The 25,126-nt window shown below is 42.7% G+C and overlaps 2 protein-coding genes across 7 annotated transcripts in view; one reads left to right on the top strand and one right to left on the bottom strand.

The window, feature by feature from the left end:
* The window catches only part of RAVER2 (ribonucleoprotein, PTB binding 2), an 80,271-nt gene extending 64,542 nt beyond the window's left edge, over positions 1-15,729 (top strand). For both annotated transcript variants that reach the window (XM_008265122.5, XM_008265121.5), the window contains one exon: positions 14,756-15,729. In XM_008265122.5, coding sequence (XP_008263344.4) covers positions 14,756-14,902 — 147 coding nt within the window. In that variant the 3' untranslated portion in view covers positions 14,903-15,729. The remainder of the gene's footprint in view (positions 1-14,755) is intronic.
* A 1,263-nt stretch (positions 15,730-16,992) lies between these two features.
* The window catches only part of JAK1 (Janus kinase 1), a 142,203-nt gene continuing 134,069 nt past the window's right edge, over positions 16,993-25,126 (bottom strand). For all 5 annotated transcript variants that reach the window (XM_051856411.3, XM_008265123.5, XM_070078352.2 and 2 more), the window contains 8 exons: positions 22,968-23,118; positions 22,779-22,873; positions 22,206-22,398; positions 21,200-21,324; positions 20,705-20,877; positions 19,853-19,970; positions 19,019-19,129; positions 16,993-18,374 (listed from right to left, as the gene is read on the bottom strand). In XM_051856411.3, coding sequence (XP_051712371.3) covers positions 18,270-18,374; positions 19,019-19,129; positions 19,853-19,970; positions 20,705-20,877; positions 21,200-21,324; positions 22,206-22,398; positions 22,779-22,873; positions 22,968-23,118 — 1,071 coding nt within the window. In that variant the 3' untranslated portion in view covers positions 16,993-18,269. The remainder of the gene's footprint in view (positions 18,375-19,018; positions 19,130-19,852; positions 19,971-20,704; positions 20,878-21,199; positions 21,325-22,205; positions 22,399-22,778; positions 22,874-22,967; positions 23,119-25,126) is intronic.

Below are 25,126 nucleotides of genomic sequence, written 5' to 3'. Positions count from 1 at the left end.
CTGTGTCTAATACACTTAGAAAACCCAGTGCGAATTTGCTTAGAACTACTGAGGCCTGATTATGCTTTTATGATAGGTATTAGAAAAATAACTCAAATTCTCTAAAAATGTTGGAACTTGGTATTTGTGAAATGCATGATAATGTATATGGAATTCTGACATATTTGGAGTAAGATGGAGTCATAGGAGTTGGAAGATTATTTAGTTAGATGGTAACAAGCTATATTTAAAATAATGTGATCATGAATTGATGCAACCTGGAAAGCATTCTCAATGTTGTTTCATAAAACTCCATCTTCTTCTATTTTATGTAATTACTTAGATAATTACAATGACTACATGCTAATTTGTTGGTAATGTGTAAAATCATTTGTGAATGAAAATTTACAGTTGTGAATACTGAAAGCAGCTAAAATTTCTAATAGTTCATAGGAATGATAGGCAAATTATATCATATTTATACCAGTAAGTACAGAGCAGATATTAAGTCATGTAAAGGGCCAGCATTGTGGTGCAGCAGGTTAAGCTGCTGCTTTTGTGATGACAACTTCCCATACTGGAGTGCCAGTTCGAGTTCTAGCTGCTCTGCTTCTAGTCCAGCTTTTTACTAATGCTCTCCTGAGAGGGGAGCAGAAGATGTTTTAAGTGCTTGGATCCCTGGCACTCACGTGGGATATCTGGGTGGTGTTTCTGGCTCCTGGCTTCAGCCTGGCCCAGACCCAGCTGAGGTGGCCATTTTGGGAGTGATCCAGTGGCCTTTCTAGTAAATAAATAAAACTAAACCTTTTCTAAAAAGTCATGTAAAATAATATATAAATACGTGGCAAAATTTTAACATTCTATTAATATATAACATTTATGAAACATAGTGCTGTACAATTCCAGTTTTATTTACAAGGAACAAAATTTACTTTTATAAACAGAAGCAAAAGAAAAAAATTTGTTAAATGTGTGATCCAAGCATCAAAAGCCTTTTTTTTTTTATATACTTTTCACACTTTTCTTGGTAGTTGTGGTTTTCAGTTTTATTTGAAAGGTTGAGATAGAGAGAGAAAGAAAGAGAAATCTGCTGGTTCCCTCTCCAAATGCCTGCAACATCTGAGGCTTGGCCAGGCCCAAGCCAGGAGCCAGGAACTTAATTCAGGTCTCCCTTGTAAATGGAAGGAACTTAAGCACTCAGTCATCACCTGCTGCCTCCTGGGATGAGCCCCAGGAGGAAGCTGGAATTAGGAAAGGAGACAGGACTTGAACCCTGATGGATGCTCTAATGTGGGGTGTGGCAACTTCACTGCTATGCCTGACACCAACCACCGCCCTCCCCACAAGAAGTTTTGCTTATTAGATTGCTGTGGTTAATTCCATAGACAGACTCATTGATATTAGGAGAAATTTTGTGATAATGGCAACTTCTGGATTGCCATACTTCCTGCTTATTTGCTTATGAATAGATAATGTGGAGTGAATCCAACCTGAGTTCTGTGTTCCCTTGGGTAGTTCCTGCTTCTACAACCTCATGTTTGTTCATAAAATGACATTTACTCTTTCTGTCTCGTGTTATTTCTTCCTTATTAAAAACAGCTTTTATTCCTAATGGAATAAAAATAGTAGAAAAAGATGGTCATGTGATAGGAATTCCTTCCATTTCCATTGCTTGAATGGAGGAAGAGGTTTAAAGGAAAGGAAATAACAGTTTTTGTTTTGCTTTCCAATGAGAGCATTTAAGCTTTCTGACAATTCTGAGGTTATCAACTGTATAATAAAAGTGGAAAAACATAAAGCAATAATCTTTTTTTTTTTTTTTTTTTTTTTTTTTGACAGGCAGAGTGGATAGTGAGAGACAGAGAGAGAAAGGTCTTCCTTTTGCCGTTGGTTCACCCTCCAATGGCCGCCACGGCTGGCGTGCTGCGGCCGGCACACCGCGCTGATCCGATGGCAGGAGCCAGGTACTTCTCCTGGTCTCCCATGGGGTGCAGGGCCCAAGCACTTGGGCCATCCTCACTGCACTCCCGGGCCACAGCAGAGAGCTGGCCTGGAAGAGGGGCAACCGGGACAGAATCCGGCGCCCCGACCGGGACTAGAACCCGGTGTGCCAGCGCCGCTAGGTGGAGGATCAGCCTATTGAGCCGCGGCGCCGGCCGCAATAATCTTTCAAAATTCATACAATTAGTACGTGATTTCTCTGATTCCAAAGTCAACATTATTTTCAGTATACCATAGAGAACTTTCTTCAAGCATGGAAGTAGCATCTCATAGAAACTGTATAAACCTTTATGTGTAAAGATTTAACATATGGATATATCTAGGGATAGATGGATATAATAATCCCTATATCCATTAAAACTATTATTTTTTAAAACTCAAATACTTGACATTTCCAGTTTTGGTGAAATTGCTTGTTATCATAATACCCTTCCTGCAGGTAGGGTATTACTAAAACTAGACTAAGAAAGAAAAACAATTATTTGAAGGCATTGGAAAATGACTAAAAGCAGGCAGAAGCTGAAGGAGAATCAGCCCTTGAAAGAAGGAAACTGGGGCAGCCCTTTGTGGCATGACAGGTTTAGTTATTCTTGGGATGTCTACATCCCATGTTAGATTACCTGGTTTGATTCCTGGCTGCTCTCTGCATTACATTCATTTTCCTGCAGCTGTGCCTGCGAGGCACAGAGGATGTTGGCCTAAGTGCATGGGTTCCTGTCATCCATGTGGGAGATCTGGATGGAGTTCTTGGTTCCTGGCTTCCAGTTGACCTAGCCATGGCTGTTGCAGGCATCTGGGGAGTGAGCCAGGAGTTGAAGATCTCTCTTTGTGTTTTCTTTCACTCTGCCTGTCAAATAAATATATAAATCTCACGAGGAAAAAAGAGAGAGGGTAAGTATTGTTTATCTGGCTTTTTGCCTAACACTGTGTAGAAAGATGCAGTCTTCCTGGCTTGAGGAGTCAGTGAACAGAATTTAGGACTATTAGCAAGACTGTAAACTAAGAGAAATCCTGGAAAAAGAAGACATTGCATACAAAGGAACATCAAATTCTATTGAAAACTCAGCCCAAATATACTTGGCTGATCCCTAAACTTTGTGTGAGGGAGACTCCAGGAGACCTAGTAGAAAACAATAGCTGGAAGGCTGAAAGAACTGAGAAAAGATTCAACTCCTCCCCTGCACAGAGGATATATAATGTTTGGAGTTTGAGTTCAACACATATAATTAATTCTAGAACAGAACACACTATAGAGAAATATAATAGAATCTTTAGTCTCTATGCCATATCACTCACAATGTCCAGGAACCAGAAATTGCTAGTTTGAAGAAACTAGAAAGTGGTCCACAATGAAAAGAAAGGCGAATAATGTAAATGGACTTCAAAATGACCCAGGTGGCTGGCACCGTGGCTCACTAGGATAATTCTCCACCTTTGGCGCTGGCACTCCGAGTTCTAGTCCTGGTTGTTCCTCTTCCAGTCCAGCTCTCTGCTGTGGCCCAGGAAGGCAGTGGAGGATGGCCCAAGTTCTTGGGCCCTGCACTGGCATGGGAGACCAGGAGGAAGCACCTGGCTCCTGGCTTTGGATCGGTGCAGCACGCTGGCCCTAGCAGCCATTTGAGGGGTGAACCAACAGAAGGAAGACCTTTCTGTCTAAATCTGCCTGTCCAAAAACAAAAAAACAAACAGAAAACACCCAGGTGTTAGTATTAATAGACAGTGCCTTTTTTTTTTTGACAGGCAGAGTGGACAGTGAAAGAGAGAGAAAGGTCTTCCTTTTTCTGTTGATTCACCCCCTCAATGGCCACTGCGGCTGGTGCACTGTGCTGATCCGAAGCCAGGAGCCAGGTGCTTCTCCTGATCTACCATGTGGGTGCAGGGCCCAAGGACCTGGGCCATCCTCCACTGCACTCCCGGGCCACAGCAGAGAGCTGGACTGGAAGATGAGCAACCGGGACTACAACCCGGTGTGCCAGTGCCGCAGGCGGAGGATTAGCCTATTGAGCCGCTGCGCCGGCTTAAAAATTGTATCTTTATAATAGCAAATTATTTGAGAATAAGGTTTTAAATTTTTTCCATTAACAAGATTTATAAGCAAAAGTTTAAAATATATTCAGAGAATTAAACCACATCTAAGATACTAGAAGTACGAGAACAATGTTTCACTAACTAGAGAAGATCAATAAAAGGGGGGAGGGCAGGCGCTGTGGCTCACTTGGCTCACTTCTGCCTTTGGCACTGGCATCCTATATGGGCACTAGGTTCTAGTCTGGTTGCTCCTCTTCAGTCCAGCTCTCTGTTGTGGCCTGGGAGGGCAGTGGAGGATGGCCTAAGTTCTTGGGCCCTGCACCCGCATGGGAGACCAGGAAGAAGCACGTGGCTCCTGGCTTCAGATCGGCACAGCGCTGGCCGTGGCAGCCATTTGGGGAGTCAACCAACGGAAGGAAGACCTTTCTCTCTGACTATCTCTCTCTCTCTCTCTCACTGTCTATAACTCTGTCAAATAAAAAAATATATATATTAAAAAAATAATAAAGGGGCTGGTGCTATGGCATAATAGACTAAGCCTCTGCCTGCGGTGCTGACATCCAAAATGGGCATTGGTTCGTGTCCTGGCTGCTCCTCTTCCAATTCAGCTCTCTGTTTATGGCCTAGGAAAGCAGTGGAAGATGGCCCAAAATGGTCTTGCACCCAAATGGGAGACAAGGAGGAAGCTCCTGGCTACGGATCAGCCCAGCTCCAGCTATTGTGGCCATTTGGGGAGTGAACCAGTGGATGAAAGACATTTCTGTCTGTCTCAGCCTCTCAAATAAATAAAATCTTTAAAAAAAAATCAAGTAGAAATTCTGGATTTGAAAAATACAATAAATTGTAAAATTTGCTAGAGCATAGCAGCAGATTTGAACAGGTATAACAGTCAACAAACATGACATATGGGCAATTTAGATCATTCTCTCTTCTGTTTCTCAGAATAAAGAAAAATGAACCAAATGTAGGTGGGAATGTGGAAAAAGTGGAATCCTTACACATCTCTGAAGAGAGTATAACATGGTGCAACTGCTTTGGAAAACAGTCTGGCAGTTCCTTAAAATGTTAAAATATGAGTTAGAATTACCTTTACCCAGGAATTTTATTCCTAGTTATATAACCAAGAGAATTGAAAAGATGCCCACACACAAAATTGTACACGAATTTTTTTTGGAGCAGCATTATTCATAATAGTAAAACAAGGTGGGGGCCGGCGCCGTGGCTCACTTGGTTAATCCTCCACCTGCGGTGCCGGCATCCCATATGGGCACTGGGTTCTAGTCCCAGTTGCTGCTCTTCCAGTCCAGCTCTCTGCTGTGGCCTGGGAAGGCAGTGGAGGATGGTCCAAGTTCTTGGGCCCTGCACGTGCACGGGAAACCAGTAGAAACACCTGGCTCCTGGCTTCGGATCAGCGCAGTGCCGGCCGTGGTGGCCATTTGTGGAGTGAATCGACGGAAGGAAGACCTTTCTCTCTCTTTCTCTCTCTCTCTCACTGTCTATAACTCTACCTGTCAAATAAAAAAAATATAGTAATACAAGGTAATAACCAAAGTGAATAAAACACTTTTCAGCCATATGAAAGAATGAAATGTTGACCCATGCTTTAACATAGATGAACCTTGAAAATAATATTCTAATAAGTGAGAAAGGTCACAGACTTAATGATCCCATTTGTATGGGATTTCCAGGATAGATCCATAGAAAAGTAAAAGTAGATCGTGGTCACTGGGAACTAAAGGAAATGGAAGTTCAGAAATGACTTTTGATAGGCAGAGTGGACAGAGAAAGAGAGAGAAAGGTCTTCTTTTTGCCGTTGGTTCACCCTCCAATGGCCGCCGCGGCTGGCGCGCTGCAGCCGGTGCACCGCACTGATCCAAAGGCAGGAGCCAGGTGCTTCTCCTGGTCTCCCATGGGGTGCAGGGCCCAAGCACTTGGGCCATCCTCACTGCACTGGCCACAGCAGAGAGCTGGCCTGGAAGAGGGGCAACCAGGACAGAATCCGGCACCCCAACCAGGACTAGAATCCGGTGTGCCGGCGCCGCAAGGCGGAGGATTAGCCTAGTGAGCTGTGGCGCCGGCCCAGAAATGAGTCTTAACAGGTACAGGATTTCTTTTTGAAGTGACACTGTGGTGGTAGACAATCCTGTGAGTGCCTGAGACGCTGAAAGTACCTATCATTCCAGATATAGATCTAATTACAAATGAGCTTTAAATGTGCTACCCCTCTCTTTTCTCTAAGCAATTAACTAGAGTTGCCATTGAGTGCAGTTACCAGTTCTCTCCAAAACTGCATGCCTTAAATATTTGAACTATGATTGAGAAAACATAATATAGTTATTAAGAATTTCCTAATAATACTCTAGCAGTGATAATATTATAGTTAGCTATACAATCATCTTAATTTTTATAAATCTTAGAAATTTTAGATTCTGGAGCTAGAGATAAGTTAGTTTTTCTGTGTCACATGGTTCAGAAAAACCTTTGAATCAAAATATTAAACACTTAAATCTAACATCTAATCTCAAAAACATTCCTCTCTCTTCCCCCTTTAGTAAAGTAGTAAAATAGATCAAAGTAAATACTTTTCAATTTGCCATAGCCAATAGTTTTAATAATGTAAGGAATAGTTTAAGAGGCATTTCAGCTGTTTGATATGACCATTTAAATTGTGATTTAACTTTTCATTGTGATTTTGATACTTTGACTTGCTACCTGGCAGTCATCTGGTATGCTGAATATCAGTACTATCTCCTTGCATGTTGTAATTTTAGGTTATCCTGGTTAAAAGGATCTTTCCTGCCAGTAAACTCTCTATCCCAAGGAATCAACCACAGATTATCTGATGAGGTGGTGTGAAGAGATAAGAGAAATAAAAAGGGAACAGAAAGGCCTAGAAAATCTAGGTCCGTTCATACTACAGAGCCTAATGCTGCCACCTTGTGGCTAATTAATACAGACAGACTTGTCCCAGAGTACATTATTTAATGAATGAGTATTGTGTAGATTCTGGTTTGGACCATGATAGATCAGAATCTTGTGACAGCTAACCATATCAGCTATTTATTTAAGCCTAAACCTACTTAAACAGTGCTTGTGGGAACACAGGTTATCTCATGTTAACCTTAATGATAACCTGGAAGTACTTTTGAAAAATTGATTTTGGTAAAAAAACAGAATTAAAGCAGGTTTTTCAGAAACATTAAAAATTATCTTACTTAAATAAGGATTAGAAGCCAGATTGGTCTTTTAAATATTCAAAATACCAGTGAAAAAATACATATATGGAAATCTGAAGACAGTTTTGAATTGCTATTCTGACAGTCTAATTTTTTAGAGGATTTTAATGTGCTTAATCTTTACCCTTGATCTTAGCCAAAAGGCTGAGAAGTGATAATGTGCTTAATCTTTAATAAGTGTTTCAGCATATTAAATTGAAGGTATATTCACACAGTGGTGTGTCCACTGGAACTTGTGAGGCAATTAGTTTTTTTTTTTTTTTTTAATGGCAAGATAACATATTTTGGGGGATGACTCATTCAGTCCAAGGGTAGGACTTACCATTATTCATGAGGAAAGTCATGTAGTTGATAGGCAGAAATGAATATGAAAATTGAAAACATCTATGCATGTATATATGAGGGAGATATTTATTGCATATATCATCTCACAAATTGAAACTTTTTTTTTAAATAAGGAAATGTTCAATGTAGAAAAGACAATCAATCAGTTTCTAAAGGTGTGGAATCTAAAAGCTGCACTCAAGGCTATAAGAAAACAGTTACCAGCAGGTTACACCGCAAGTCACTGTGGTACAGCAGATCAAGCCACTGCTTGGCTCAAGTCCTGGCTGCTCCACTTCCAATTCAGCTTCCTGCTAATGCACATGGGAGGCAGCTGATGATGGCTCAAGTAGTCTAGCTCTTGCCACCTATGTAGGAAACCCAGGTAGAGATCCTGGTTTTTAGCCTGACACAGCCTCATCTATTGCAGGTATTTGGGGAGTGAACCAGCAGATGGAAGATGTGTCTGTCTCCTCCATCTCTTTGCTGTTCTGCCTTTCAAATGCATCTTGAGAAAGGCAGGGAGAGATAACACTAGGAATTTGAGATTTCAGAGGAACTAGTGCAGTTGTTAATTTTAGGTTCTCCAATCACCTAACTTTACTTAAAGAGACAATACATAAAAGGTGAAGTGGTGCTAAAGGTGAAGGTGAGACTAAGGAGTCCTAAATAGCCGCAGAATTTTTTAAAAACAAGTTTTATTTTGTATTTAGAGGACTACATGCTAACTGATTATATCTTTTCAGAGGAGTAATAATGATAAATATCTTTAGTTGTACTGGTTGCAGATGAGCCTAACAAAATTCACTATGGACATTAACTTATCCCAAAGGAATCTCCATGAGGGGTATTTAAAATTCCACTTTCCAAATTCATAAAATGAGCATTTAAAATTCATTCCCAATTTAATTGTTCCGGGCTTAAAAATTGAGCTTGAGATATATGCAGCCAAAAAATAAAATTGTGACATTCTCTTTCTGCTTTCACTTGGCAGTATGTAGGATAAACAAAAGTTAGTCTACATCTATAGGAAGATAGAAATATTTGCTTTAGTATATGAAAGAAAATGTGATTAAAAATTTAAAAAGTAGCAACTTGCATGGATAGAGAATGGATTTCCTAGTAAGTCTGTACAAAAGCTTGAATTTGGCATACAGCAGTGAAAAAGGCAATTTTAAGTTCTACCAAGAGAGTGCAAGTGCTGAAGAAATAAGCACAGCAATCTTTGCTTTTCCAAGCAAGTACTGGTCAGATAAGGATGGCCAGTTCTGCAGTACTGGCTGAAGGAACTGGAGTGCATGCTTCAAAAATAGTCTTTGAAAAGTATTCCACCAGTTTTTATTGAATGCCTACTATGTGACAAGTACTGCCCTCGGCAGTAGGGATATGGCAGTGAACAAAATAGATAAAAATCATTATAATATAAATTACCTTCATGGAGAAGTAGGAAATAAAGAAAAAAATTAGGTAAAATGAATAGTGCTAGCTCCAGAGAGAATATAAATCAGGATGGATGCCCAACAGGAAGGCTTTATACTTTAAATATACCAATGAAGGGCTTGTTTTGAAATTGTTTCTTGGGCAAGGACCAGAAGTTTAGGGAGTGTGCCAAATAAACGTCTGTGCAAAATGCATTCTGGGGAGTGAAAACAGCAAGTTAAATACACTGAAGCAAAAATATGCTTAAAGCAGAAAAGGAGTGAGCTAAATGGAAGAAAAGAGGTGAAATTACATTGAGGGGGGAAAAGTAGTATGCAGAGACAAAGACTTTTTAGATGTGTAAGATAAAAAGTTAGTGGAATATTTTGAGTAGAGGGATAATAGACTCTACTTACAGTTTAACAGGACACCTCTGGCTGTCACCTTAAACAATAAATGTAAAATGTAGCAAGATCTGTTAAAGTGTTGGGTATAATCCAAGTAAAAATGTTGCTAACTTGAATCAGGCTAGAAGAATCGAAGGTAGTGCGAAGTGGCTGTTTTTTTTTTTTGTTTTTTTTTGTTTTTTTTTGTTTTTTTTTTTCGGAAGGTAGATTCAATAGGATATACTGAGCTTGAGAGGAGACAAAGAAGAGTCTAAGGTTTTTAGCCTAGAGAAATAGGATTGTCATTGGTAAGACTGAGTGGAGCAGGTTTTAGAGAGTAAGAGTAGGGATTCAGTTTTGGATATACTTTTAAAATGCCCAAGTAGAGATGTTATGCTGTTGGTGTTCATTATGCAAGTCTGGAGGTAGAGGGAGGGTACGAACAGAGGTACACATTAGAGAACCATTGTATTCCTGTAAGTCACTATATATTGGATGACTTCACCAAGTAAATGGGCAATAAAGGGACCAGGGGTTGGTCCCTGTACATGTCAGGGCTTTAATTTTGTTTTCTCAATGAAGTAGAAAGCAAGTCATCAGTTCAGAATGTAGGTAAAAAGGGTTTTATTGTTGGAAGTACAGAACAGAGCCACTGAATGGACACTGTCCACAGGATGATTTCTGGTCATGCTAAAGGAAAATCTTGCTGAAGATTGGAGTCCTCTGAATATGAATATTTTTTTGGCAGTGTACACCCTGAAAGGGGTTAGTGACTCCTTATGGAAGTGAGGCTTACTAGGGATTAAACCATTGTGTAGAATTTCGATTAGAATGCTCTCCAGAATTCTTCAGACTATGATAGGACTTAAACTTCCAATTGAACATACAGATCCCAGTGCAAACTCTGCAACTGTGGCAGTTTACTTTCTGAATTCGCTACTTTCTTTGTTCTGAACATTAAATGATATATAAACAGACTATCATTTCCCATTCAATAGTCTTCATACAGAAAACTAGTATTTTTGATTAGATTATATCAAAGTTCGTTTCTCTTGGTAATGTGGGCTGTAATGACATCTCATTTCCTGTTATTTAATATTTCTCTGTTCTCATCTCCTAGATCTTAGTTGGTTCTCATTGTCAGTGCTGTAGTACCACTGGGAAGTCATTTGAATGAAAGAATCTAATAAATTTCCTGCCTGGCTTCTAAGAATAAAGATGCTATAGAAGGAGTGGAAAATTCAGGTTGTTGCTTTGCCTTATGCCAGGCCTAAAACAATGGTTTGAATACTACATAGCAGGAAGTATCAGGAAAGGAAGTGAGGTGAACAAGAGAATTCTAAAGGCCAGTGAGGTGTTTGCTTCCCTTTCCCTTTGGAAAATCTCATTTGTAGAATGGATAGTGATTTTATGAGAGGAAGAAAACTGTTAAGAACAAGTATATTTTGCCTGAAGGGTCTGTTTGTGGTTGAGGTTCAGTATGCAGTAAGATCACCAAGCAATGATGGGACTCAAGGAGATGGCAGCTGGGAAGGATAGAGGCTTCATAGTGGGAGGAGAGGGCCTGGTGAGCAGGCTGAAATTTTGTAGGCAGCCATTTTCTCAGACTGAGTTACTTGCCCCCATCCACTCAGCTTCAAGAGCTGTCAACTGATGACCACCTGCTTCTCTCCACAGATGACCTCAGCATAAACCTCAGGTATATTTTACTATTAGGAAACATTCTAGACAGAGAGAGTCAAGGCAGAATTCTTTGCTGATCAGTTTCATCTTAAACAGCATTCCTTTAAACTGACTTCTTATGAAGAAGGCATTTATTGTACTGTCACAATAGTTATCACCACACTGAAGTAAAGTACTGAAATGGAGTTCTGATTTTTAGTCTCTGGCATTGCTTTTAACATGGTGGAGAACTGACTAGTGTTGTCTGTGAGGAATTATCACAGACTTAACATCTGCTTCCTCTGGGGTTGGCACCAGTATAAAAATTGTGTCCAGTGGTAGTTCACAAACAGTTGCCATTTTCAGTTGTAATGTGAGACTGCTCTTGTGCGTTACTGGAAGCTTTCCTTACCAGTCATTTCTACATTCTTGTAGAGTGAGTTATGTAATTCTGCTTCAAAACTTTTATTGCACTCAGTATTTGCAAAAGCAAAAACTACAGAGCTTTTGAGAGATCACAGGTTGTGCTACAAGATTTGATGTACTGACTGTTGTGACCTTTATGAGGAATATTATTCTCCCAGATCAGAATCTCTGGGATGGAGCCTGGAAATTAATTTTTAAACATTTTTAAATTTTGGTTTAATATGTGATATTTGCACATTTTTATGGGGTATAGTGCAGTATTCCAACATACATACTCAGCATAAGATAATCATAACAGACATTAACCTATTTCTTTATCATTGTGTTTGGAACCTTACCAGCTCCTCTCTTCTAGTTCATTTTACAGAATATAATGTATCATTGTAAAACCATAGTCATTCCACTGTGTCTTTATTAGTTTTTTTTTTTTTTTTTTTTGGGTCTGGATGATCTGTCCTTAGGTGAAAGTGGGCTGTTGAAGTCCCCTGTTATTATTATTTTCCCCTTTAAATCTAATACTTGTCTTTTAAAATTGGGTGCTCTGGTTTTAAGAGCGGTACATTTATTCATTCTGTCTTACTGAATTGATCCCTTGTTTATTAGAGCACTCTTGTCTCTAAGACAAAAAGTGTAAAAGGAGACATAGACTGTCACTATATAATGATCAAGGGACCAAATCAATCAGATATGATGACTATGAAGTTTAGCTGTCATGCTCACTTTTGGTTTCTGTTTGCATGGGATAACTTTTCCCATCTTTTTACTTTTCAGTCTGTGTGCATCTTTACTGGTGAAGTATTTTTCTCGTAGGCAACATATCATTGGGCTGTTTTTTACTTTATTTGAAAGGTAGAGGAAGAGAGAGGGCTCTTCATTCCCTTGTTCATTCCCCAAATGGCTACAATGGCCAGGACTAGTCCAGGCCGAAGCCAGGTGCCGGAACTCTATGCATGTTTCCTACATGGGTGCAGTGGCTCAAGCACTTGGGTCATCTGCTTTCTCAGCTGGATGAAAGTGAAACAGCTGGGACATCCCCTACCTAAATGGGATGCTGTTGTTGCAGACAGCAGCTTAATCTGTGCCACAACACTGACCCCTTGGGTCTTGTTTTTTAAAATTATTCAGTTAATCTATGTACATTCAAAATTAATGTTGATAAGTAATGACTTAGTCCATTCATTTTTAAAAAAATCTTTTGAATATCCTTGTTTTCTAGTGGTCTTTATGATTTCTTGTGTTTATAGTTTACATAATGGTAGTTATCTTTTTTACCTGTATTTAGGACTATCTTAAGCATCTTTTTTTAAGGTCAGACTGGTGGTGATGAATTTCTTCAGATTTTGATTGTTTGGGCAAGTCTTTATTTTTCCTTCATTTATGAAAGATATCTTCACTGGGTTAAGTATTGCTGGTTGGTATTTTCTTTTTCTTTTATAACTTGGAATATATTATACAGATCCTCCTGTCCTATAAGGTTTCTGTAAAAAAAAATCTTCATCTAATGGAGATTCCCTTAAAAGTGACTTGGCAGATCTTTGTGGCACTCTTGAGGTTTTGTGACATGTCCTAATGAGGATCTTTTCTGGTCATGTCTATTTGGGGTACTATGGGCCTCTTGTACTGGAATGTCCATATCTTTCTCTAGATTGGGGAATTGTTTTGTTGTTACTTCATTGAATAGGTTTTATGGCCTCTACTCCTCTTCAGAAGAGTGCTCCATTTTGAGCTTCTTTTTTTTTTTTTGACAGGTAGAGTTATAGACAGAGAGAAAGGGCTTCCTTCCGTTGGTTTACCCCCCAAATGGCTGCTACGGCCAGCACTGTGCTGATCCAAAGCCAGGAGCCGGGTGCTTCCTCCTGGTCTCCCATGGGGTGCAGGGACCCAAGCACTTGGGCCATCCTCCACTGCACTCCCGGGCCACAGCAAAGAGCTGGGCTGGAAGAGGAGCAACCGGGACTAGAACCTGGGGTGCCAGTGCCACAGGCAGAGGATTATTGAAGTCAGCCATGGTGCCAGCCTAATGATGCACCAGAGGTCTTGGAAGCTACCTGCATTCTTTTTTTCCCCCTTTCCTCTACTCTGAGTGGGATATTTCAGAAGACTTGTCTTCAAGTTTAGATATTCCTCTTGATCTAGTCTGATGTTGAGGCTTTCAGCTGTATCTTATTTTTCCTTTTTTACTTTGTTCTTCATTTCTAAGATTTTAGTTTGGTTCATTTTTCTCTCTGAACTTCTCATTAACATGCATTGATTTCCCAGTTGTGTCTGTATTCTCTTTGTATCTCTGAGCATCCTTTGTCATTGGTTTTGAATTCTTCATCGGGCATTTTGTCATTCTCCTTTGTTGGAGTCTGATGCCAAATAAAGCGTTATTATGTTCCTTTTGGAGCATCATATTGCCTTTTTCTTACTTGTGCCTATGATAATTTTACTCATTTTGTAGGTCATTTATTTCTGTCACTAAAAGGATAGCTTGCATGGATGGGAGGCCTTTGCCTGGAAAAATGTCTTTGGGTATTGGTTTGGTAGCTACTTTGCCTTTAGTTCCCACTGGATACTGATGTTTCCGTCTTTCTCTAATCCGTGGCAGCAGTGGCAAGGGTGTGTGAGTCCTAGTTCCAGCACCCAGGTTCTTAGTGCCAGGCGTGAGTCTGGATGCACAGTTGCCCATATCCTCCAGAGCTGGGACAGGCTTGGGGAGGGAGCCTTGACATGTCCAGTCAGGACTCGACCCAGTGCCCCTATGGGATGCCGGGACGCCTGCACTGCAGGCAGTGACTTTACCCATTATGCCACAGTGCTGGCCCCTAAAGTTTTTATCTCTACCAGTGTCATTATTTTCCTCAATGTCACTTAGCAGCCTTATACCACCTAGTTTAGTCTCTCACCACGCCTTTTACTAAGCAGACATAACATCTGATTTGATGTGCAGCTTGGTTTCTCAGCCACTCCCCTTCCCCAGTGGGAATGCTAATAGTTGATATTAAGATTCTTATTTGGTGGTACTTACCTAGGTGTACACAGCTGAAGTAGCTGTGGTGCTGTTATTTTCTTTACTCCAAAATGTGTGGGTTTGAGGTTAGAAACTGGTGTTTTGCAAAAGTTCCACAAGTAATTGATAGAGAAATTTAAAAATCCAGTTTAACAAAGGAGTTTGTATAGCTTTGATATTAATCCTATTCTGTATTTACATGAACCTGAAATGAAATGCTTTTGTAGTTCTTATAAGTAGCTTTAATGAATAAGCTGATTTTGATTGAATTTAATGTGAACTGTGGTTTTCTTTTCTCATAGGCATCCCATTTAAGACATGAAAAGCGAGGCTCATCCTATCTCATGTCTGGCCCAGAAGGTGGTCCAGGGGAATTTGGAGACCAGCGTCGTCGGGGCTCAGGAGCGTATTACATGGAAACCTACTTTAAAAAGAAGCGAGTGTACTGAGTTAAGCTCTCTCCTTATAACCTAAGGTTCTTGCAGTATCTTTGTTGTTCATCGCTGCCTTAAACTTCATTCAGACTAGCCATATCCTTTAAATACGGGTTTATGATTTCCCAGAAGTAACTGTGTTGTGCAGCAGGCAGAATTGCCAAATAAAAAATTAAGTAGCAATAAGAAAAGATCTCAGATGAGGACGTTTTCCACTAGAATTAGATGCATCTTAATCAGTGTGAAATTAACTTGCAATCCATTGGAGAAACTAACAATGTTCCAATATTCCATGTTGTAGGACTGAGAATAATTTTGACACCATATAAAAAAGTTCGAAGCAATAAATGGGATAAGTCTTGTTTCCTAAACCTTTAGAATGAGTTTCTTACTAGCCAGTGGGCATTTCAATTTACTTTCCCTAGAAGTAATTTCATTTAGAGATTTTAAAAAGATTTTCCTAGAACTACATGGGTGCAAGTACCAAATTTGGTGATGGTAATGTTATAAAGATGTTCCACATGCAAACTCAGTTATACTCCCACACGAGTCACTTAATATTAAACCCAACAATAGTGATCGTAACGTCCAAGGTATACACTGCTACAAGGCTTTACTTTTAAGATTTATTTACCATTTATACCTTTTATGAAAAAGTAGCTTTGGTGATCTAACCTAACAGGGGTTGGCAGACTACACCTGGGGCCATATTTGGTCCACCACCTGTCTTTGTGCTGCTTGCAAGCTAAGAATGTTGTTTACATTTTTAGAAAACTTACAACATGAAATTTCTATGAAGTTCAAATTTCAGTATCCACAAATAAAAGTTTTATTAAAACCCAGCCATGCTCATTCATTTCCGTATTGTCTGCGGCTGCTTTTGTGCTGTAATGGTAGAGCTGAGTAGCTTCAACTGGGACCATATGGCCTGCAAAGCCTCAAATATTTACTATCTGGCCCTTTTGAGATGAAGTTTGCTGACCCCTGATGTAATGGCTCTCATTAGGGAATTTTTTATTTCACCTAAACAAAGACCTTTGAGACAGTCTTGCAAGTGGCAAGGAACATAGGTTTCTTTGCCTCATCTTGTAGTACATACTAGTGATCTGATTACTAAGACAGGGCCTATTTTGATCATCAAATGCTCTATTTCCACAATATAGTGAAGCAGTCAGTACTGCCCTTTCTGAAGGAGTCTTATGGAGTAAATATTTATAAACATTTTGAGCTAATAAGCTATACCTCTCAGTCTCTGCTTTGTCTCTGATTCTTTGGTAGTATGTTAGGCTGAAAAAATATCAGCTGTTTAACCCAATTTACTTCTGAATTTGTTTTTATTACATACAACTTTTGACATCACTGTTTCCTGAAGGCCTTGGTGTTAAATGCATGAGAAACCTTTTGCCATCTAGAAATTTGTTTGTTCATTGTTATTTGATTGTAATTGATGAAGTTTGGGATCTCAGTGATTCTAGTCTTTTTGAAATCAGATTATTAAATATCATTTTGGGAACTTTTTGTTTTTGAGTATGATATAGATATCCTGTTTTTTTAAGAGATGAAGTAAAAAATTGGTACATGTTGTATGCTTTGTAAAAAATTTTACTTGGTCTAATTTATTGCCTATACTAGCTCGTGTTGGAAAATAACAGCTAGAAAGTTAAACTAAGCTAATTTCTAAGTAGTACTACCTATAAATAACTAATCAAGAGTAGGCATCACTCAGTTATACAGCAGATGACTAGTGGCTTCTCCATGCCCTGTACTTCTTCTCATTTAGCCTCTTCAGTGCTTGGTTACACCACTACTATAATACAACCTGAGGAAAGGGAGGATGGTGACTTTTACATCAGAGCTGCAAAGACAAAGCAGGAAGAGGTTGAAAAAGCTAAAACAAAGATGTTTTGGATTATAGCACATGTGAATTTGCCATCCATACTTGGCCTGTGCCCATTTTCATTGGACATTTACAGAGAAGTGCAACTCAAGTGGTGTTAGTAATAAAGACCATTACCACCACCACCACCCCAAACTATGTTATTTTTCTATGTAAGTGAATTGTTTGAAATGCTTTGAAAATCTTAATATTAAAAGGCATATGCATGTAAAGTCTTTAGTATATTTATTTGTATAAAGAGTAAACAAAGTGCATGTAGAGTGGCCACAGGTTTGACATGGAAAGAAACCTTGGTGATAGAGGGCTAGTGAACAGATTTAAATGGCAAGTTTATTGCTGCCATTGAGTCAGGCCTGATTATTATTTTTGAACTCAAAAAGTGAAATCTATGATGACAAATACTAACCAGCATTAAAAACTTTTTCAGACTCTTGGTCATAAAGAACTTTATGCTTCACATTGAATCAGAGACTTAAATATTTCAGACTACACAGCTCCACAAGCAAACCAAAAACTGTCTAGTGGATCATGAACTCCACAGTGCCTTTTAGCTGGGTCTTTCAAGTTTTGCACTGTAAGGTGATGGTCAAAATAGTGATTGATCCTTGTAGGTGGGTGGTATCGAAACACTCTTTAAGAACAGTGCAATGGCGGTGGTGTTTATTCTTACTGGTTGCATATACAGCATCCAAAATCAATGCTGAAACAGCTTGCCCAAAGTGGTAGAATTAGAAAAGGGTATACATGGACATGTCTTAAAAGCAGTATTACAGCATCCAGGGTCTGGGAGTCCACTCAGATTAAAGATAGACTGCCTAGGAAAGCACTGGCACAGGCTTAGTTCTCAAGAAGTTAACATGCAGCATAACCAGTTTTCTCAAAATGGGCATCCGTGATCACCCAAGGGAACAGGAGCTAAGCCACTGGAGAAACAAAGTTTAAGTCCTACTACTGACACTCACTTCTGTATAGAGACAACAGTATACTAACTGGCATCTAATATTTTAAGACTGCTTGGTTGTCACCATATAGATAGCTGATATTCTAACATGCCCTTGAACTTCACTAAGTTTCATCAGTGACTAATTGTGCCAGAAAAACATTTCAGATCAAATGGCAGCTAGGAAAAGCAATCCTCTTGAGAAAATACTTTGGTCAACTCCTCTTGTTTCCAAAATTCCCACGTTAGTATGCAATTGTGAAGGCAAGCTAGCCAGATGCCGTGGTGGTGTGCTCCTTTCCAGAAGGCATGGTGCTTTCTAATATTTTAGCTGTCACTGTTTGTAACTCTCTTCCTGGAGCCAAATATAAGGAAGAAGTCCTTAAACACATGAGGCGCCACAGTGTGCCTTATACATGGATACATACTCAAGTACTTTTTTGAGTGCCTTTTTAGACATAATACAAACTCTTTCCATTAAAAAACTTTTTAAATGATTTGGTTATTTGTTGCAGAAGGACTTGACAAACAGCAGAATTTAAATATTATTCATGCTTTTTTAAAATTGCTTCGAATCCTTCAATAAGGTTCTGAAAGGTTGTCCGATTGGAAGGTTGGAATTCCCAGCATTTCCTCATAAGTTGATAAACCTGGGGGAAAAAAGTATAAATGTTAGATATAAGCAGTAAGAAAATTTTTAAAATGTAAATGATGTTGATAACTAAGACTTTCAAGAATATTTGAACAGTTTTGCAGAAAATGAGCTACAACATGGTACATGAATAATGTTTTAACATTTGAGAAGTTCTTGGGCTGGCTGAGTGGCCTTCAACAAGATCTGGTGTGTGTCTGAAGCCAGCTGATGGGTCAGTGTGTGCCTGAGCAGGTCTCTGACGTCCCACCTCCTGCGCTCACACTATTCAGTATATCTTAAAGGCCCAATTTACTTTAGAGTATGGAAAACAATGTTATGTCACTAAGTGGGCCAGACTTACACAAAAATGTATTTGTCACAGTATGCTGTCGCCAAGTTCTCTTTGGAGGTGGGCAATGGAGAGACACTGAGGGGAGTCTGCTTCTGGTAGACCCTAACTGTGCTTTGAATGTAATAAGTTGTATCATCAGCCCCAGAGAGGATTTCTCAAATATCTTGAAATTCAGCTAGAAAAAACTATTTTAAAGGATTTTTCTAATCCATTGCCCTGCTTCCTCCTCCTCCGCCCCTTGCTGGATCACTCAAGCTAGAAAAACAGTGAAAGCTGGGGTTTATTACTGTGGAATAGACCATGAATACCTGATCTGGACAGTTGGGTGGACACGGCAAACGTTTTCCTTCCTTCAGTGTATTCACAAGTCTTGTTACTGTCATCTGGCCATGAGTTGGGCCTATCATTTTCAGGAACAACTATGTAAAATAAAGCCAGACAAAATGTTTCACTTTCAACATTTATATAAAAATCAAATTGATTAGGGTGAAACTTCCATAGTTAACCTGAAATTAAAGTAAAAAAAAGGCTTTTTCTCCTTAGTACTACTTAAAAAATGAAAACCCAAAATTATTTTAGCCTCAGACTGTACCAATCACTTCTTTCACTTGTCAAGGAGCCTGTTATAATGAAAATGATCTTATTTTGGAATAAACAAGGTACACATAAGGCCCTACTGAATGCTATCTTACTTAACTCACTCCCATGAAACTGTCCCTTGTTTCCTCACAGATAAGATCTATGGAACATCCTTGAGAACTTTGGACTCCTTAAGAGACCCACAAATAGTTGTGAAGTTATAAACCAAGTTGAACAGGTGACATTTTCTCTTTCCACTTAATACACTGATTGGATTCCATTTAAAAAATTAAAAAGTACCAGTTTGAGCCCCAGCTTCTGATCCAACTCCCTGCTAACATGCACGTGGTGAAAGGCAGTGGGACACCCAGACAGAGTTTGAGGCTGCTGGCTTTGGCCTGGCCTAGCCCTGCTCATTGGGGCCATTTGGGGAGTGAATTAATGAAGCCTGCTCACTCTCTAATTCTGGCTTTCAATACATGAAATACAATAAATCTTTAAAACCAATACAATGTTGAAGGGATGGACACATTTTAATTGGGTATTAGATTTAAATGACTTACGGCCATGGGACTATATTCTGAATCACAGTAAGTGAGTAGCTCGTGCAGAGTCACTCCAAAGGACCAGACGTCGGAGGCAATATAGAATTTACACTGAATTAAACATTCTGGGGCATACCTGAAAGAAAGCCAAATACACAGCCTCACTTCCAGGGAAGCTGTTTTGACAAACATGACAGAGTGACTCCAAAGACTCACCTCTGGTTTGTCACAGAATTTCATACTCAAAGCATCTATGTGTGTGTTACATACTTGTCATGTACATGCTGCATATACAGAGCAATATACTTCACATACATACATATTCTCAGTACCACATGTTTTCTCCAAGTAGACAAGGTTGTGTTCTTCATTCCCTGACAAATGCACCCAGGGGAGGAGGGTCACACGAAGACAAGTCCTGGGTTTGATTTCCTGTAAGCTCATGGTGAGTCTGCGGTGTGACCAGTTTTGATGAATCATCTGATGGCCCACACCAGAAACTAAGGCACTTCATATCTAGCTTCTTTAAATATTCCTCAAACCTCAGGTGCCACTGCCACTCTCCTAATCATCCTATCCTATCCTACCCTTCCCTGCCCTCGGACCGCCCGCTGCACGGATGTGTCTGAGAACTGTCTCAGGTGAATGCCCTGTCCAGGGGGTGCAGGAGCTGCTGGGAGAGTTCTCCCGCTCCTCGCAAGACAGTGGCATTGGTGTAGGCCTCTTTCAGTGAACAGTCTAAAAGGTGTTTCTGGAAGGCAGATAACCATTCCAAATGTTCTACTCTAACCTTGACCCGGGGCCGGAGGAGTAAGAGACATTAACAACCCCAGCAGTCACAGATGACAGGCAGCTGTGTGACTCAGTTACCAAAACACAGGGCTGTCCCGGTCGTCCTTGACGGTGTAGTACTCCTTGTCTGTCTCGATCGCTTTGGTTAAGCCGAAGTCTCCAATTTTCACTTGGTGTTCACTCTCAACAAGGACATTTCTTGCTGCTAAGTCCCGGTGGACATACTGCCGAGAACCCAAATAGTCCATCCCCTAAAAAGGAGAAGTAAAGGTCAGGTACATGGCCACAGCGGTTTCTGATTGCATTTTGTAGCTCTCCACAGTAAAAACCTGAAATGTCATTTCATTCACACATCGCTGGGATTTTTTTTGTTTGTGTGTTTTATGCAAGAATAGCCCCAACTGATTAAAAAACAAAACCAGCCATGCAGAACAAATCCATTCACTTTTTAGTAGAGGCTGACTGTTCATCTGCACAGTGCGGTGAGCGTCACAGCTGCCACTTGGAGACACCAGTTACAAACCAGCTGCCAGGGAGGGGCCGACCTGTTAAACGTGTGCCTTTTGTTTTTACCTTACAAATCTGCACGGCATATTTTAGCTGTTGCTTGAGATTAATTTTGTTTTTATTCTTTGGAAGATACTCCTTAAGGCTTCCCGAAGGCAGAAATTCCATGATGAGCTTAATACCGTTTCCTCCTGTTGAGAAGAAACACCCATCAGTGTGGCACTGCCCAGGGCAGGGACTGTGGGGTGGGAGGGGAAGGCCACAGGACCTGGGCGGTTTCAGCTCCCTCAGCGCCACAGGCGCTGCCCAGTGTGATGGGCAGAACACCCATGCCCCTGCTGGGCGTCAGCGCTCACTGGGGGAAGGGTCAGGATGTTCTGTCGAGCAGGAGGCAGACGGCAATTTCTAGGAATCAGGAGGAGCCCGAGTGTGGGCATAGCGGTTAATCCAGAAGAGGCTGGCGCCCTCTATGCGGAGTGCCTGAGCTGGATTCCCAGCTCTGCTTTCCATTCCAGCTTCTTGCTAACGCGCACCCTAGGAGGCAGGGAGGATGGCTCCAGTACTCAGGCCCCTGCTACCCACGTGGGCGAACTGGATGGAGTTCCAGCCCCTGGAGTTCCAGGCCCTGGTGCACCAGGAGGTTCTGGTGGAGGCCCAGCTGTTGCGGGTACCTGGGGAGTGAAGCAGCAGGGGCTCTGTGCCTCACAAAGTACGCATTATAAACCACGTCTGCCTCATAAATACCAGTGATAAGCCATGTCATTTCATGACCAGTTTTAAAGAACCGCCCAGGAGAGGCATTGCTGGCTCACAGGTCTCACTCCCCTGTGCGATTTCGACGCCCGGAGCGCAGTGTGCCCTGGCCAGTGCAGCCCGGCCGAGGAGAGGCAGCAGCAGGGCCATCCGCTGCCCTGGCCCGAGGGCGGCCATCCGGATGGGTCACGTCCAGTCCCAGCCGGGCGTGTGGCCGACCCCGGGAGGAGCCCGCGCAGCTGGCAGCAAGCACGTTGAGGGGCCTGCCCTGCGCTAGCCCCGGTGACCCCGACAGCCTGACCCGGTGCGCGCAACCTACCGTCCTCGGTGCAGATCCCTTTGTACTTCACGATGTTCTCGTGATAGAGGTTCCGCAAGATTTCTATTTCCTTCTTGAGGTCAGCTATGTGGTTACCGCCGCTCTCTGGCTTTAGGGACTTCACAGCCACCTGCTCCCCCGTGTTGTCCCCTTCGGGGTCATACCTGCAGAGCTCAACCTTCCCAAAGTGGCCCTGCAGGGACACGCGCGTGCTGTCACCAGAGAAGCCTGGGCTGCCCGGACAGACAGAGAAAGCAAGCCCTGCTCGGCAGCTGCCCCTCTGCTGGCCTCACCCCGACCCTGCCGCGCACCGCGGCCCCCTGGTGGCCTCACCCACTCCCCTTTGGTGCTGAGCGAAGGCGGGGACAGCATTGGTGACGGATGACCCTGCAGCTTCCTCGAGAGCCAGTGGGGCCGGTTCTGGGCTCGGCCCGGGCTCGCTCCCCCAGCTCCGAGTCCGGAGCGCGCGGTCAGACACAACCGGCCCCCGAAGCAGCAAGGTGCATCTGCCAACAGGCCTTGCGCGGGGCACGCTGGAAGCGGGCGGCGGGGGGCGCTGCGCGTGGGGCTCACCTCGCCCAAGTCCCGGATCCTCTTGAGGAAGCGCTTTTCAAAATGCGTGGGGTCCACCTCAGTGGCTGGCTTCCTCTCCGACACGATGTCTGGATCTGAGAAGAGAAAGGAGGAGCGAGCACGCATGGCCGTGGGCGGCAGCTGCGCGGCACCGCGCCGGCCCCTGCGCGCCCCCGGCCGGCCGCTTACTCTGCTCTTCCAGCTTGTTGATGTCTCTCATGATGGCGCGGAAGAAGGGTCTCTGGTTGGGGTCGTAGTTCATGCAGCGGGTCATAAGGTCCGCCAGCTCCTTACAGGACGGGGTCACTGGCCGGCAGCGGCTCTCGTAGAATCTCTCTTTCTGTAAAGGGGAGGGCACGCGCCGGTGACCGCGGCGGAAGGAGCTCGCAGTCCCTCCGTGACCCCAGCGGCGCCGCTGAAAGGCAGAGCTCATCGCGAGAGTGACAGCGGCCGCCCTCCGGCGCTGGGGTCTGGGCCGGCACGGACACCCTCCGAGCTGGAGGGGGACGCGCAGTCCATCCACCCGACAGCCGCACTCAGCAAAGCCAGGTGACTTTTCTGGAACACAACTTGGCAACACAACACACAGAGTGCTCTTCGTTCTTGAGACCTCTTGACTCTTTCATGCCCATAATCGAGCGACTCAGGAAAGAATCTGATGTGAACCAAGGCTTAGGTACAAAGGTGTTCCCTGTAGTGCTAGAAAGAACATGGAGGGGCCGGCGCCGTGGCATAGCAGGTTAAGTCACCACCACTGACAGGTTTGTTGAGTCCCAGCTGCTCCACTTCTGATCCAGCTCCCTCCTGATGCGCCTGGGAGGGCCGCCCAAGACGGCCCCAGTGCTTTGACCCCTGCACCCACGTGGGGGACCTGGAGGAAGCTCCTGGCTCCTGGGTTCGGTCTGGCCCAGCCCCAGCCCCAGCTGTTCTGGCCATTTGGGAAGTGAACCAGTGGATGGAAGAGCTCTGTCACTCCCTCTCTCTCTCTGTAGCTCTGCCTTTCAAATAAAATAAATCTTTTTAAAAAAATTGTAAAACTTATTTCATAGGAAAATACAAGATTAAATTTGAAAATCTGGGGTCAGTGCTGTGGCGTAGCAGGTAAATCCCCCCTGCAGTGCCGGCATCCTATATGGGCGCCAGTTCCAGTCTTGGCTGCTCCACTTCCAATCCAGCTCTCTGCTGTGGCCTGGGAAAGCAGTAGAAGATGGCCAAGTCCTTGGGCCCCTGTAACATGTGGGAGACCCGGAGGAGGCTCCTGGCTCCCGGCTTTGGACTGGCGCAGCTCCCGCCCTTGCAGCCAATTGGGGAGTGAATCATCAGACGGAAGAATCCCCCACCCCCACCCCGCAGTCCTCCTCTCTGTGTAACTCTTTCATATAAATAAAAAACCTTTTTTAAAAATTTGAAAATTCAAGATACATGAGGACACTTCTAAGAGCTCATGAAATATGAGATTAAAAGATAAATTTTAGTGAAAACCTTTTTTGAAATTCATTCCAATGTAAGTCTTCAGATACTTGGTGGAAAAATGCATGCTTTGAAAAAACTATGTGTGGCTTTCAAAATTGTTTTGCACCAAGATAAACCTATCCTTAAATTGCATTATTTCACAACGCATAGCCTAGAAGACAATTTGCCAGGTCCTAACAGAGAATCGGGAATAGGGATGACCTTTTGAGTCATTTTCTGTAGTCTCCAAACTTGCTCCAACTGTTAGCTGATTTAGAATCCATGAACAAATACCCGATGCCACCTGACGGCCAGGCACCAGAGGCTGGGAGGAAGGGGACTGGAGCCGAGCCGGGGCTGAGCGCCGCCGTGCCCCTGGAGACCAGCAGGAGCCAGGAGCCCGTTTTATTATGAAAGATGCCGGTGCTCAGCAGGCACTGACTAAGGGAATGCCATTCATGTTTTCTAACTTTTTTCCGAGGAAGTGAAAAATAAAATGAGTTTCCCAAAAGCTTAGGCTGAGCATTCCAGACAGCACATGTGGAGTCCGGCGGCCTCCCTGGGTTAGCTCGGCGCCTCCTACGGACAGCTTCTCAGCAGCTCCCCCTTCTGCCTTCCCCGAAGCCTGGCCGCCAGCCCGCAGCCGCCCGCAGCCATCACTCAACACCGCACCCCCACTGTCCCGTCTCTGGGGAAACAAAGACACCACAGCCTGACCCCACCCCCACCCCACGCTCCACGTGCAGCCGCAGTGCTGCCTTCCCCTGGGACTAGGATCAGCCTCTCCCAGCGCAAAGTGATGCCAGCCGCTGAACACAACACACATCCCATGCCTGGATCCCAAGCCTGAGGCCTGAGGTTTACCGATCTATGTATTTTTTAAGGTTTTTAAAAGA

Source organism: Oryctolagus cuniculus, chromosome 7 (genome assembly GCF_051225735.1).
Source record: "Oryctolagus cuniculus isolate XC-2025 breed Fujian yellow rabbit chromosome 7, ASM5122573v1, whole genome shotgun sequence".
Classification (NCBI taxonomy): Eukaryota; Metazoa; Chordata; class Mammalia; order Lagomorpha; family Leporidae; genus Oryctolagus; species Oryctolagus cuniculus.
This window is presented reverse-complemented; position numbering and strand designations above follow the sequence as displayed.